At 44.8% G+C, this 13175-nt stretch overlaps 1 protein-coding gene across 4 annotated transcripts in view; it reads left to right on the top strand.

Moving 5' to 3' along the window:
* Positions 1-13175, top strand: part of LOC121440960 (ras-GEF domain-containing family member 1B) — a 336592-nt gene that overhangs the window by 315737 nt on the left and 7680 nt on the right. For 3 of the 4 annotated variants that reach the window (XM_041642050.1, XM_041642047.1, XM_041642051.1), the window contains 7 exons: positions 492-629; positions 6346-6561; positions 7017-7091; positions 8665-8760; positions 8851-8953; positions 10285-10364; positions 10976-11071. In XM_041642050.1, the coding sequence (XP_041497984.1) occupies positions 492-629; positions 6346-6561; positions 7017-7091; positions 8665-8760; positions 8851-8953; positions 10285-10364; positions 10976-11071 (804 nt within the window). The remainder of the gene's footprint in view (positions 1-491; positions 630-6345; positions 6562-7016; positions 7092-8664; positions 8761-8850; positions 8954-10284; positions 10365-10975; positions 11072-13175) is intronic. The other variant, XM_041642049.1, reaches the window with a different exon arrangement.

Below are 13175 nucleotides of genomic sequence, written 5' to 3'. Positions count from 1 at the left end.
TGAAGGAATTGTGGGGTAGGGCTACAGAAGTGGGCCGGTGATGGAACACTAACCTCCTTTGTGTACAGCCCTAGGTTAGCTCCCTAGCACTGCAAAATAAAATATAATAAAACAAGGAGCAGTATAAAAGTCACAGAAGAATCCAGGCAGTGGTGGCTCATGCCTTTAATCCCAGCACTCGGGAGGCAGAGGCAGGCGGATCTCTGTGAGTTTGAGGCCAGCCTGGTCTACAAGAGTTAGTTCCAGGACAGGAACCAAAAGCTACGGAGAAACCCTGTCTCAAAAAATCCAAAAAAAAAAAAAAGTCACAGAGGACTGTCCTGCCATTGTTAACTATACTTGGCATTGCTATGAAGGGGGCTATAGCTGTTGCTTCTTCCCCAGAGAACGTGCGGCACCAGAAGTTAGTGAGTGACACAGTTATTTCGTTATTTATTTAACGCAGACCCTGGTGGTGGATATCCCTGATGTAGATTTCTTTTTCTCCCTAGAACCAGATGAGAAAAATTGCACCTAAAATTCTTCAACTCCTGACAGAGTGGACGGAAACGTTTCCTTATGACTTCCGGGATGAGAGAATGATGAGAAACCTAAAGGACCTGGCGCACAGGATGGCCAGCGGGGAGGAGGTTGGTCACGGGAATGTAGTGGAGCCAATGGGGTTTCCAGGTGGAACCTGGGAGGGAAGCAGGGCTGAACTGACCCAGAACTCAGCGTTGCCTTTTTCTTTTGCCTTCAGCCAGCCCTCAACATAGCATATGTTGGCCTTTTTTGGTGTGTCACGTGGTGAACGGTTATTCCATGCCCTTAAATGAGTGTGATCTGGAGTCTTAGGTTGTTGTTTCCAGCTGTGTTCATGCTAATTCGTGTGGCCAGGCGCATTTTGTTTTTATTCCACTTTGGTCTGTGTTCTTCAAAGGTTTGACCCAGCTCACATGTTAATTCTTCTCTCTGTGTGTCTACCTACACTTACAGTAGATATAACTAAATAGCATATTAATAACTCATTAGAAATAGACAGTCCAGACTATGGAGGGGGAACGCACACCTGCTGGTGTTGAGAGCGAGTGCATCTGGAAAGGGTGGCTGTGATTGGTCCGTTCCAGATAAAAGGGAAATACAGTTGGTTACATAATTTACAGGGGAAGGAAAAAGCATTCTAGGGATTCCGGGCATTAGATGGAAAACGTAGAAATCTGGGGCTGGTAGAACATTCGTGTGGCATACATGAGCCCGTGTGATAGTGAATGCAATGAAAACAAGAGAAAACAAAGTCTTAGGAGGGTTTCACATAGGAGGCCTTGCTTGCTCTTTTATGGTGTTCACAGCGCACACTCTGATCAAAGGGAGAGCACGAAGTGTTGTATAATTAACAAAGGTAATTCGTGGAACTGGGGTGTCAGGCTGGGGGTGGCGTGCAGGAAACGATCCAAGTATTCTGGTGCCGGAAGTAGATTCAAGGCTAGGACCTGGAATAAGTGGAGGTTCAAAGCAGGTCTCTTAGGTCATCTTCCATAAATATCACCTCTGCCAACTCAGCCTTTGATAGCAGGTGCTAAGCAGCTTCAACAGAGCCGAGGTATTTGAAGCAGGCCTGGAGGGCTAACTTTGTGTGTTGAGGCTTGCTGGGCAAGAATATGTTTGTAGTTTCCATGCAGCAGATAAGCATCTGGGAGTAAGTTTGGCACGGTGTAACTCTGTCACCTAGAGAGAAGTAGCTGGAGTACCTGACAGGGCAGGGATGTCCTTTCCATTGACACACTGCCCCCTCCATGACAGCTCCCTGGAGAAGCCGATTTCTCAGCTCCATGCTGCACAGATAAGAGCTCAAGACACCTGTCCTGATTCATGGGAATGCTCACGCCATTTTCCTAAGCCGAGATCAGTGAAATTAGGGAAACCCGGCTGTTGAGAGCTCTGTGCTTAGTTGTCTTGTGTGGCATTTAACTCAGGGGCTTTCGCTGTTGCTTTAAGCATCATGTGGAACTCCCAGCTGGTTGTGAGCACACAGTGTTCTAGTCAGTTTTCCCGCCTTAGGTTCTTGCTGCTGTGAATGAACCCCCACAAAAGGGAAAGTCCGCCAGGGTAGCATTGCTGCAGGCATTCTGTATGGGTGGCTGCTACTGGCCGCTTGGCAGGGCCAGGGTTGGCTCAGTGGCTTTGGTTTGTGACCAAGACAGGTGCCATCCTAGGGCTGTTTCTGTATGAAGGTGAGAAGTCACAATCAAATTTTCATTTCCGTTCAGTTGTAAAGAACCATTGACATTGCCGGCTCTGTAGCTTTTTCGGAGAGAAATTAGATCATAACTGTTTCTTCCTAAAAGGAACACTTGATTTTTTTTTAACGGATAAAATGCAGTGATTTGAAAATGCCTTATTGGTGGCTATTGGTCTTTCTTATCTGAAATCAGAGATGGTGATCCTTTCTGTTTGCCAGCTGAGATCTGAACTTTATAAACAAGGTCAAGCCTCCAGGGATTGGGTGACGTGGAGGAGGGGGTCAGACAGCCTTCTGACTCTGGCTTCTTGTTGGCATGTGTTACTAGCCTACTCTTTCCATACCATGAAAAGGTCAGCTGGCTTTGACAATGGCATGGCACGAGAAAGATCTCCTAGGGAAACAAGGACTCCGTCAAGTGGAGTCTGCATCTGCCTTGACTGGCCAGGGCGTCACAGGAAGCCACCTTTCCTTGGCTGCTTTTATCCAGACTTTGGGAACTGGGTCCACACATAACCGTTGCTCGAGTGGAGTGTGCTCTGCCTCGTCCACCAAATTGCTCGCTCCCTTCCCATCTCCAGAAACCATGGCACTGAGTGGCTGCTAATGTTGGTGCGGTAGAGGCTCTTGCTGCATTGATTGTCTTGGCGGTCTCCTTCCTGTCACGTGTTTAAACCTCTCTCCTCAGAGAGACCTTTCACAACTCCCGTCCCAGCCCCTCCCATTCTTGGCTTTTGTGCTTTTTGCTTCACGGTACTTTGGGATTTGTGCTAAATTGTTTGTGGCTCTGCTGGACTTTTGATGATGCTCTCTTCGTTCCCCATGACATCTTTAACTCCTGTCTGAATGCCTGGCATGTAGTTGGTTCTCAGAATATTTGAACGGATGGATGGATGGATGAATGAATGGAAGGATGGAAGGAAGGAAAGAAGGAAGGAAGGAAAAGAAAAACTGAGCGGATTAACAAAGAAGTCAACTGTGAGAATGGGGAGACATCATTCCTCCCCGTGGAAGAAGCTTGGGTTTGAACCAGGGCCTGTTGCTTCTTGCCTCTGACTTCAGGGAAGGTTTTTGGCACTCAGTGAATCCAGGTGTGCCCTGTATATAATTTAGTCAAGTTCCTTAGAATCTGCTAGGACAGTTCCACATAATTTGGCTTAATATACTTCTCCCCTGGGGATTTGCCCCAAATGGGGTGGTTTATTGGGGCTCTCCGGGAAGAATCATGAAATGAATCTAATGATTGAATTCCATGACAAACGGCTGGAGTGGATAGAATGCGATTTCTCTTCCTTAAGGGGCTGGTCTCTACGAGGACTTCTGTCTTTATTTGCCCGGTAATTACTGTCTCTGGCAACTGAAGTCATAAAAAAGAATAAGTACACATTTAGCAGTTCGTGACTCAGTGAGGAAGCATGCTTAACCATGCAGAACCTCACTCCTCAATGGGATCAGATGAAAGCAAGAGACTGAAAAGGGTCCCAGTACCCCCTCCCCCATTTTTCTGCCAGTACCCCCTCCCCCATCTTTCTCCCAGTACCCCCTCCCTCATCTTTCTCTCAGTACCCCCTCCCTCATCTTTCTCCCAGTTCCCCCTCCCTCATCTTTCTCCCAGTACCCCTCTCCCATCTTTCTCTCAGCACTCCCTCCCTCCCCCATCTTTTTCTCAGTACCTCCTCTCTCCATCTTTCTCCCAGTACCCCCTCCCCCATCTTTCTCCCAGTACTCACCTCTGCTCAGTGGGACTCCTCCCCATGGGACTCAGGCTGCAGACTGTTCCTACTCAGCCCTTTCTTTTGCCCTTGCTATTCTGCTGGGACCTTCAGGTGGTGACCTGAAGAAAAATGGTTGTTTCTACCCGAAGTCTCTTGTGTGAGGGACCCTGAGAGGGAAGAGGTGAGGTGTGAGGTGCCGAGACAACCCGTGTGGGATGTAAATAATGGACATTTTGAAGATTAGTTTTTCACTTTTCCAAGTGAAAAAGAACTTTCCTACACGTGTCTCATATGTATGGTGTCCGAGAAATACCACCAAGTGGGCTTCCACTGTATTTGCTCCAAATCAAAGTAAAAATACCAATCCCTCCTCTCTGCACAGCGCCAGGTGTTGTCAGTTTTGTGTGCATCCTCCCAGAGCGCCCCCTTGGCACGTATGGCTCTATGTACAGGTTCAGACGCCCGAGGAACAGTGGGTTTAGGGAAGTATCCGTTTAGAAACCTTTGAGTTCTTCTTATTTGACCAATATCCTCTTAGCCACATCATGCTGTGTTTCGTATTTTAGTAATGGCAGTTGTGGGTTACTCTTGTAAATAGGTCTTAATGGCTGTAAAAAGGCAACCTTATAACATGTTTTCTACTCAGGATGGTACACGGTGCAGCTGAAGTGTCTCAAGAACTCTTTGCATAATTTTAAGAAGTAGCAGGAGCACTCATGTAGGCATTTATAAGGACATTTGGTACAGAAGACTGAAGTAAACACAAGTTAGTTTTAGTGTATCTTAGTGTTCCCAAAGAAAGGTGAGGTTAGGGTGGGGAAGGAGAAGCACATTCCTTAGCCTTGATTGATTTGGGTACCAAAGAAAGACACATTTTCTTTGAGTGTTAGACTTCCAGCTTCCACCTCTAGTCCTAGAAAGGTGATAGGTTGTTTAAAGGTGAGGGTTTTTTGGGGGGTGGGGTGGGGTGGGGACTGGTTCCTATGTATCTCAGGCTTATCCCTAGGATGACTTTGAACTCCCAGTCCTCAGGCCCCACTTGCTCTGTGAAGGTAGAGAAAAACAAAGGGTATACAGTGGGCCTGCTTAAGAGCGTATTTGATGTCATTGCCAGGTAGAGACGAAAAAAGATGGAGAAGGCAGTGGTTGCTTTGAACCTCTGCCTACATGAGATGTAGCCAATTTCAGATTTGTAATTTCTTTATTGTGAACAGCTACAGGTGTGTGTGTGTGTGTGTGTGTGTGTGTGTGTGTGTGTTTAAACACACTCTAAGCCAAATTAGAAATAAAGATACTTTTTATGCCTTTTAGATTTATAATTTTCAAATTTCCAATTCTGGCAGATGGTATCAGGAGCCTTTTAAAAAGCCAGTGAGGCATAAGCACGGGCCTGCCTGCCTTGGTAGACTCCCTGGGACTGTCAGCCTAAGTGACCAGCTGGCACTGTGTCAGCCTGCATTCCTCTCATCTACGTAGGCATCATCATTTACCTAGAAGGATAGTTGCTGTTAGCAGTTTGGGGCCAGAAAAGAAAGACAAGAGCAACACTGTATTAAATAAGTATACCCAAAGAAAGGATAGAGGAAGGGGTTAGGGATGGATGAATGGATGATGGGTGGATGAATAGATGATGGATGAATGGATGATGGATGCATTGATGATGGATAGACAATGGATGAATGGATGGATGATGGATGTTGGAGGATGATGGATGATGGATGCATTGATGATGGATGGATGATGGATGAATGGATGGATGTTGGATGGATGATGGATGGATGGATGTTGGATGAATGATGGATGATGGATAGATGATGGATGGATGGATGATGAATGATTGACTGCCATGTATGTGTGGACATCAATATCAACTCATGAATGGGAAAAAAATGGACATGAATCAAGAATAGGTTAGATAACAAAAATGGGTATCCAGTTCCACTGTAGATGTCAGGAAGGTGAATGACAGGGGAGTGGAAAGTAAGGTGTACTCTGCTCACATAGTTTCCACGCCCTCAGAAGAATGAGGCTAAGTGATAGGAATGGAGAAGTCATGCAGGCGGCTATAGGAACACGGGGAGAGGATGATCTGCTTTGAGATACACGTTGGTTTCATCTAACAGAAGTGAACAGGCACACTCTCACTAGAGAACACTTCCTTGTGTGTAGTATCCATTACACTGGGTCACCGCCACAGCTAATCTGACGTTTCTGAGGTGTTTTCAAGGCCCAGCCTGAATGACAATTTCAAAAGCATTCTAAGAGAATGGTCCAATGAACCTAGGTTTTTGAACACTTTGCTGTGTATGGGTGTCCTTGAAGCCGGTGGAGCTTAAAGCGTTTGAAGGCAGGGTGTCTGAGGTTGGCAAAGGACAGGCAGGTCAAGAGTGTCATCCTCCCCTTGCTTCCTAGCAGACGTACCGAAAGAACGTCCAGCAGATGATGCAGTGTCTCATCCGAAAACTCGCCGCCCTCAGCCAGTACGAGGAAGTCCTGGCGAAGCTCAGCTCCACAGCCACTGACCGGCTCACGGTCCTGAAGACCAAGCCCCAGTCCATACAGCGCGACATCATGACGGTCTGCAGTGACCCTTATACGTTGGCCCAGCAGCTGACTCACATCGAGCTGGTAAGGCCCTATCTTCTTTGCCCTTTGTGGCCTCAGAATTGTTTGCTTTGGCATCGAGACTGTTTGCTGATAAAGGTCAGAATAACTCAAAAGGGAAGCAATCCACAAAACTGAAGCATGCATGTTTTGTTTTTGGCATTTGAATATGGATGTTTCTGATATCCTGGGAATTTACTCATAAACACATACTAAACAAGATGAGGGAAAGCAAGGTTTATTGACCTTCTTTATCTTCTGCCTCTAATTATTTTCCTATAACTGGTCATTTTTCAGCTGTCTTATGAAACATCTCCTTTCACCTTTTGAAGATGAAGAAAGTATTTAGGGCTAAAAGCTTATTTTATAATCTAAGAAATTTGGGGGTGCTGCCAAAATTAATAAGGGGAAATGTGGCCATCTGTTTCTTCTCATTTTCTTTAATATTGTTTATTTAATATTGTTGGCTTTTGTTTCAGGAGAGGCTCAATTACATTGGTCCAGAAGAATTTGTTCAGGCATTCGTGCAGAAGGACCCCTTGGACAATGATAAGGTAATTAGTATCAAGTTGTTTGTTTTTGTGTTTTTCATTAGCTGGGTCTCTAAGTGCCTGTACAATAGTTTACCCCATCACTTCCTCCTTATTTAGGAATTTAAGAAGCCCTTCCTGGCAAGGTCCAAGTGTTTGTGGTGCTGAAGGTAGACGATAAAAACATATAATGGATTTAGCAGATTAAGCCAGAAAGAAAATCAAAGAGAATAGTCTGCCTGTGATTCAGCAGCAGGGGCAGGACAGGATGTACATCCAGCCTGCCCAGCAGAGCTCCAGTTAGCCTGGTCCCTTGCTGTAAGTGAATCCCTCACGACAGTGTTATGGCAAAGCACACACAGAAAGAACATGGTCCTGGACCGACACTATCCATTTCATGAACATGCACAGGTTTTTTTTTTTTTCTTTCTAGAGTGACCTCTAGAAGCATTTTGAATTGTTAGGCGATCTGTGGCTGCTTCGCCTACTGCTGAAGTCTCTCGGGGAGACAAGGCCACAGCTGTTTCCGGCCTTAGACTAGTTTCACTCCGCATGGGAAGTGAAGACATGATTTTCAGTAGGAGGCCAGTGGACTTTTTTTTTTGTTTGTGTCTTCTGAAAGGAAGGAAAGAGGGATTAATGAACCTCTTCAAGCGTGGCCTTGAACTCCAAGATAAGATGAGCTTCTGCTTTTGAACGGTGTGCCGTTCACCCTAAGCAAGAGAGTAACAGCGTAGAATTCCATTTATCTTTGGGTAAATGGTGCTCCATCTTGTGTCCCATCTAAATGTGAGAGAGGGTTTCTAGCCCCGCGCGCACAGCCACTCCTTGCTGTATTGATAGCAATTGGCATTTGCATCCTGTTTGAGCCTGCAACCCTTGTTCTAGTGACATCTCTATTGCTGTGATATAGTATCCAGACAGTAAGTAACTTAGGGAGAAGGGGCTTATTTACCTCACACTTCCAGATTCCAGAACACTACAGAGGGGAAATCAAGGCTGGAATTCAAGCAGCTAGTCATACCACACAGTCAAGAGCAGAGAGATTTGCCACCATTTAAGGAGAGGTTTTATGCCCTTATTTATTCCTTGGATGAAGAGAGAGTAACATCTTTGCTTTTTCTAAAAAAAATATATATGGCAACAAGTTCCTCAAAAATAAGACTTTTATCTTTAAAGAAAAAAAATGGAGTAGAAAGAAGTTAAGTATAGCCCGGTCTGTGTCCTTCCTCGCTTCCTTTGCTGTGCCCAGTAGCTTTCGCTCCTCATACCGTTTAGCACCCCTGCCTCAAGAAAATGGTGCCACCATCAGTGGGCTGTGCTCTCTTCCCTACATCCATTAACAATCAAGACAGTCTCCCACACACTGGCAGGCCAGCCAGATCTAGATTATTCCCCACTAAGAGTCCTTCCGTCGGATTCTCGCTTGTGGGAAGCTGGGGGTTAAAATGAACCAGCAAATCCTTCTTTGGAGTTGAGGGTCTGAGAGAACTCATGACCCCAGAGGAACATAGTTTCTCAGGAGGGAGAGGAAGGTGCTTCTGTGAGCGTATCAGCGTGTATTCCAGACCTCATCTGCCCGTATTGCTCTCCACAGACTTGCTACAGTGAGCGGAAGAAAACGAGAAACTTAGAAGCTTACGTAGAGTGGTTCAATCGCCTAAGCTACTTGGTCGCTACAGAAATCTGCATGGTGAGACAGTGCATTTTTTTTCCTGCTTACTTGCTAGCTGTTGGGCCTGCGTATTGGGTTCCTGTCCGCTCATTGTCATTTTCCTTGCAGCCCGTGAAGAAGAAACACAGAGCGAGAATGATCGAATACTTCATCGACGTGGCTCGAGAGTGTTTCAACATCGGGAACTTCAATTCCTTGATGGCAATAATCTGTGAGTATTTTTGTGAGAAAATTGATTTTATGGGGCTTTCAAAATGTATCCATTGAAAGATTTCTTTCCAGAGAAACACTGTCCTGAAGAAAACAAAAACAAAACAAAAAAAAAAAAACAAGAAAAAAAGAAGGAGGAAAGAAAAGGAAATCTTTCTTTTCTGAAAACTGTATTCTTTTTAATCTGGAGTAATTCAGAGCAGTCAGAATGTTTTATGGAACCAAATTGGTGCAAGGATGTATATTCTTTCCTTAGTAAGCTTGAATTCATTGAATAGCTTTTGTTCATTTATCCTCCGTTAAATATCTATCTGTACAAGCTAATGAGTGAGGTAACCCAGACCCAGAAAGACAATTATCACATGTACTCACTCATAATTGGTTTTTAAACATAAAGCAAAGAAAATCAGCCCACAAACCACAATTCCAGAGAACCTAGACAACGAGGACCCTAAGAGAAACATACATAGATCTAATCTACATGGGAAGTAGAAAAAGACAAGATCCCTTGAGTAAATTGGGAGCATGGGGACCTTGGGGGAAAGTTGAAGGGGGAGGGGAGAGGTAGGGAGGAGAGCAGAGAAAAATGTAGAGCCCAATAAAAATCAATAATAAAGAAGTCTGTGTTTGTCACTCGCTCCAGCTGAATCCTGGAGACAAGTGAGTACAGCATCATCAGCAGCATCAACTTTCGTATTAAGAGAAACAGGTCATCAAAGGACAGCCTGTGGCCTAGTCACCCACTGTCTTGTTTCGTTTACTTAACTAGAGTTCTCATTTTTTGAAGTGATTGAGAAAAATGGGGGAAAAAAAGAATTTCTAACATACAAATATAATCTAAATTCAAACTTCAACATCTAGTCAGGTATGAAGTCTTCCGCCTTTCATCCTAACACGTAGGAGATGAAGGAGAAGGGTTTGGAATTCAAGTCTTGACTTCAAAGCCAAGTCCAGCCAGTCTGAGCCTCTTGAGACCCTATGTCAGCAAAGCATAAGCCCTGGCATCTATGCGTAACGTGTGGAGGACGACAGCCACGGCCTGTTGTTTCTGTGTTTCTGTGGCTGCTCACGTGGTACAACGTGGCAGTGTCATGCCCCACACATGGGCTGCATACCCTAAAATGTTTACTGTTTTTATCCTAAGAATGTGCTCAGACCTAGCCTGAGGATGAGCTTTCAAGGAAATGGTGTAAAACTCGAGGCTGTTACCACACGTGCAGAACTCAGTTATTAATGCTTAGCAACGTATGCTTTTTTTGGAGTCCAAGCTAGAGTGACTTCTTACATTTCTACTTTGATTTTCTTCTCTCCATGTGCATTTTAAACGGGAAGCTGGTATGAACATGAGCCCAGTCTCGAGGCTAAAAAAAACTTGGGCCAAAGTGAAGACTGCCAAGTTTGACATTCTTGAGGTATGTGAAAGTCATGTTTCAGAGTTGAATGGAGAGAGCGTGCCTGTGATCTCAGCATTTAGGAGGCTGAGGCAGGAGGATTTTGAGTTTCAGGGCAGCCTGGGCAGAACAGCAAGGCACCACTCTGTGGTGCTGCCTCTTTTAGGAAGGACTATCAAAGGAAGAGACTTTCAGACCCAAAGGTAGGAGAGGGATCTGACTGGAATAGGGCAACACAAACTGGGTTTAAGGTTGATCCTTTTATAAATAGAGGCGGGCATTTTGGAGTGATTGATGGAAGATGCTGACTTCCCAATCACATGATTGTGTATGCCAGAATAGACCCAGAATCCTGAACAGTAGAGAGGTCAACATCCCAGTTTGCCTTGCACACTTCTGTGTAGCATCCTTAGCCTTAGAATAGTTATTCACCACTGTGCAAATTTGGTTAATACCAACAGCCCTTCCTGTATAACCCTGAGGGGTTGTGTGCGTGTGGAGCGTGTGTGATGGGTAAATCATACCTCTGTGAATTCCCTAACTAACTTTGAATTTGTATGTATAGTTAAAGACATGATCTTGTAAACAGCTACAGTAAAGAATGAGTGGTTAATAACATTGCCTTTCTACAGCACCAGATGGACCCTTCAAGCAATTTCTATAACTACAGAACAGCTCTCCGAGGAGCAGCGCAAAGGTCCCTAACTGCTCACAGCAGCAGAGAGAAGGTATGCTCTGAAAAGTGTGGATTACTTGTTGGGGAGTTGCCGTGTTTTATACTGACGTGTGAACCACTCCCTGGGGCTGTTTTTTTGCCAGCTCGGATCTAAGAGAAGTACGTTTATACACATCGTATCCCTTGGCACACGAGGAAGGCGACCATAGAGCAGTGTTGAGCTGTGGACAAAGAGGAGTGACTTGGAATCTAATTTTGCATTGGATATTGGATATGACTTGCATTATTGTGCTTTTGGTGTGTTCTGTAGTGTCTTCTCTGTGTTTAAGGCAGTGAATTAAGTCATGTGATAGGTGATTAATAGCATCAGAGAGTAATTTGGTTTAATGGGGAAAAGACATTTAAGTTCTGCATAAAGGAGCTCACTTAATGTAACCTTTTCTTTCAGAAGAATTAGCTTACCTCCTACAGTTCAGTCATTTATTCTCAGAAAGTAGGGTAGTTGCTCTAACATTAGGCTTGCGGTTACTAATTGGATATGTAGGTGGCATGAAAAATACAGGGGCAATTTCTAAAAAAAAATAAGAATGATCCTGTCGTCTGTCCCCTACCCATTAGTGCCACCCTGGATCTATGGAGTTCTGGATTCTGTTGGTCCCACTGGTCCATTTCTGTCTCAGTTCCTCGTGGAGGAAGGACAGATTGTCTGTCGTGCTATTTGAGGATTAATGTCCAATTATGACAAACAGCTAATGCTGATTTCTTAGTGGCAGCTATTGTCTATTTGAATTCTGTCCCCGCGTTAAGTAGTATTTTCACCCAGCTTGGGAAAACAGGATTAAAACATTCCCCGGGCTTCTAAGTCATGTCCCCCCTGAATCATCAGGCTCAAGAACTGTGACGAAATCTCCTTTTAAACATGTGACACTTCTGTCATTACACACGAAATACCGGCTCTAGTGACTCCTGAGAAACACTGCCAATGTATTCACTCTGATTTTTAGACGAGGAAACGTCCAGGTGCCTGAGAGTTTGCTAGGGTTTCTATTTTGCTGAAACGACCTAATCGGAAGTGGGTCGATTTTCTGAAGATGAACACATGTGTGGGAGGACCTCCACATCCTGAAGAGAAGGGTGCAGGGAGGCTGTGAGACCACGCCCAATCTCCCTGTGGTGGACACTGGGCTCACACATGGCCCTCAGGGAGCGGTGGGAGGAGGCTGTGGAGTCTGTCCGAGGACTGCTGCTCCATCATCAGCCACCAAGAGTGGTCCCTTGTGCAACCCTAACAGTTGTTCCCAGAAAAGAAAACAAACCTAGTTATTTACAGTTTATGCCACTTAGTAAATTCTTCCTGCTTGCTTTTAAAAGCCAGTTCTGCATACATTTGTAAATTTTACCTGGTAGCTGATAAAAAAAGTCAAGCAAGCTGATAGAAAAATAAGAAATAAGAACATGTCCAGCTAAATCTAGCCTTCATTAAACATTGAGGTTATTTTTCTTATCTTGAGCAGAAGGGTTCCTTTCTTTATTCCAAAGCAACGTCCCCTTTTACAGTCTCCTGGGCAGCATATCTTAAGTCATGGTCTTTGATCTTTTTCAAATCTCCAGTTTGTGTGTGGGGGAGGCACGTTCCAGGTGCTTATTATGAAGCCAATCAAATCGTTCTTCCACACAGGAGTGCTGAGGTGCTCTCTGAGTAGTCTCCCTCCCTGCAAGTGCTTGTTGCTCTGGGTTTTTAACCATGCCTCATGTGATTATGTGGTTTTCCATCTTTTTGCTATTCTGTTTGTTTCTGTAGACTTGGCCCTCCTCATTTGCATCTCCTTCTAGACATGGAACTGATAATACCTTCAAGTACAAAGGCTGACTCTGAATTACCAATGTTTTGCTTTTACGGTGCTAGGGAGTGAACCCAGGGTTTTACCCCTACCAGGGAGCACTCTGCTATTCAACTATACTGTATGTCCAGCCATCATTTCACTGTTTTGTTTTTGAGAAGGAATTCCAGACAGTCTTCAGCCTGTAATCATCCAGCCTAGCCGCCCTAGTAGCTGAGATTACCAGCCCCAAATGAATTCAGAATGGATATATGTATTCTACGTGTTTGTCCATGAGTGCTCTGTCTGTATGCGTGCCTGCACTTTAGAAAAGGG

This window comes from Microtus oregoni, unplaced genomic scaffold (genome assembly GCF_018167655.1).
Source record: "Microtus oregoni isolate MIOR12 unplaced genomic scaffold, Mior012 000072F_ref0000427, whole genome shotgun sequence".
Lineage (NCBI taxonomy): Eukaryota > Metazoa > Chordata > Mammalia > Rodentia > Cricetidae > Microtus > Microtus oregoni.
The sequence above is the reverse complement of the archived record's forward strand: the minus strand, read 5'-3'. Positions and strand labels throughout refer to the sequence as shown.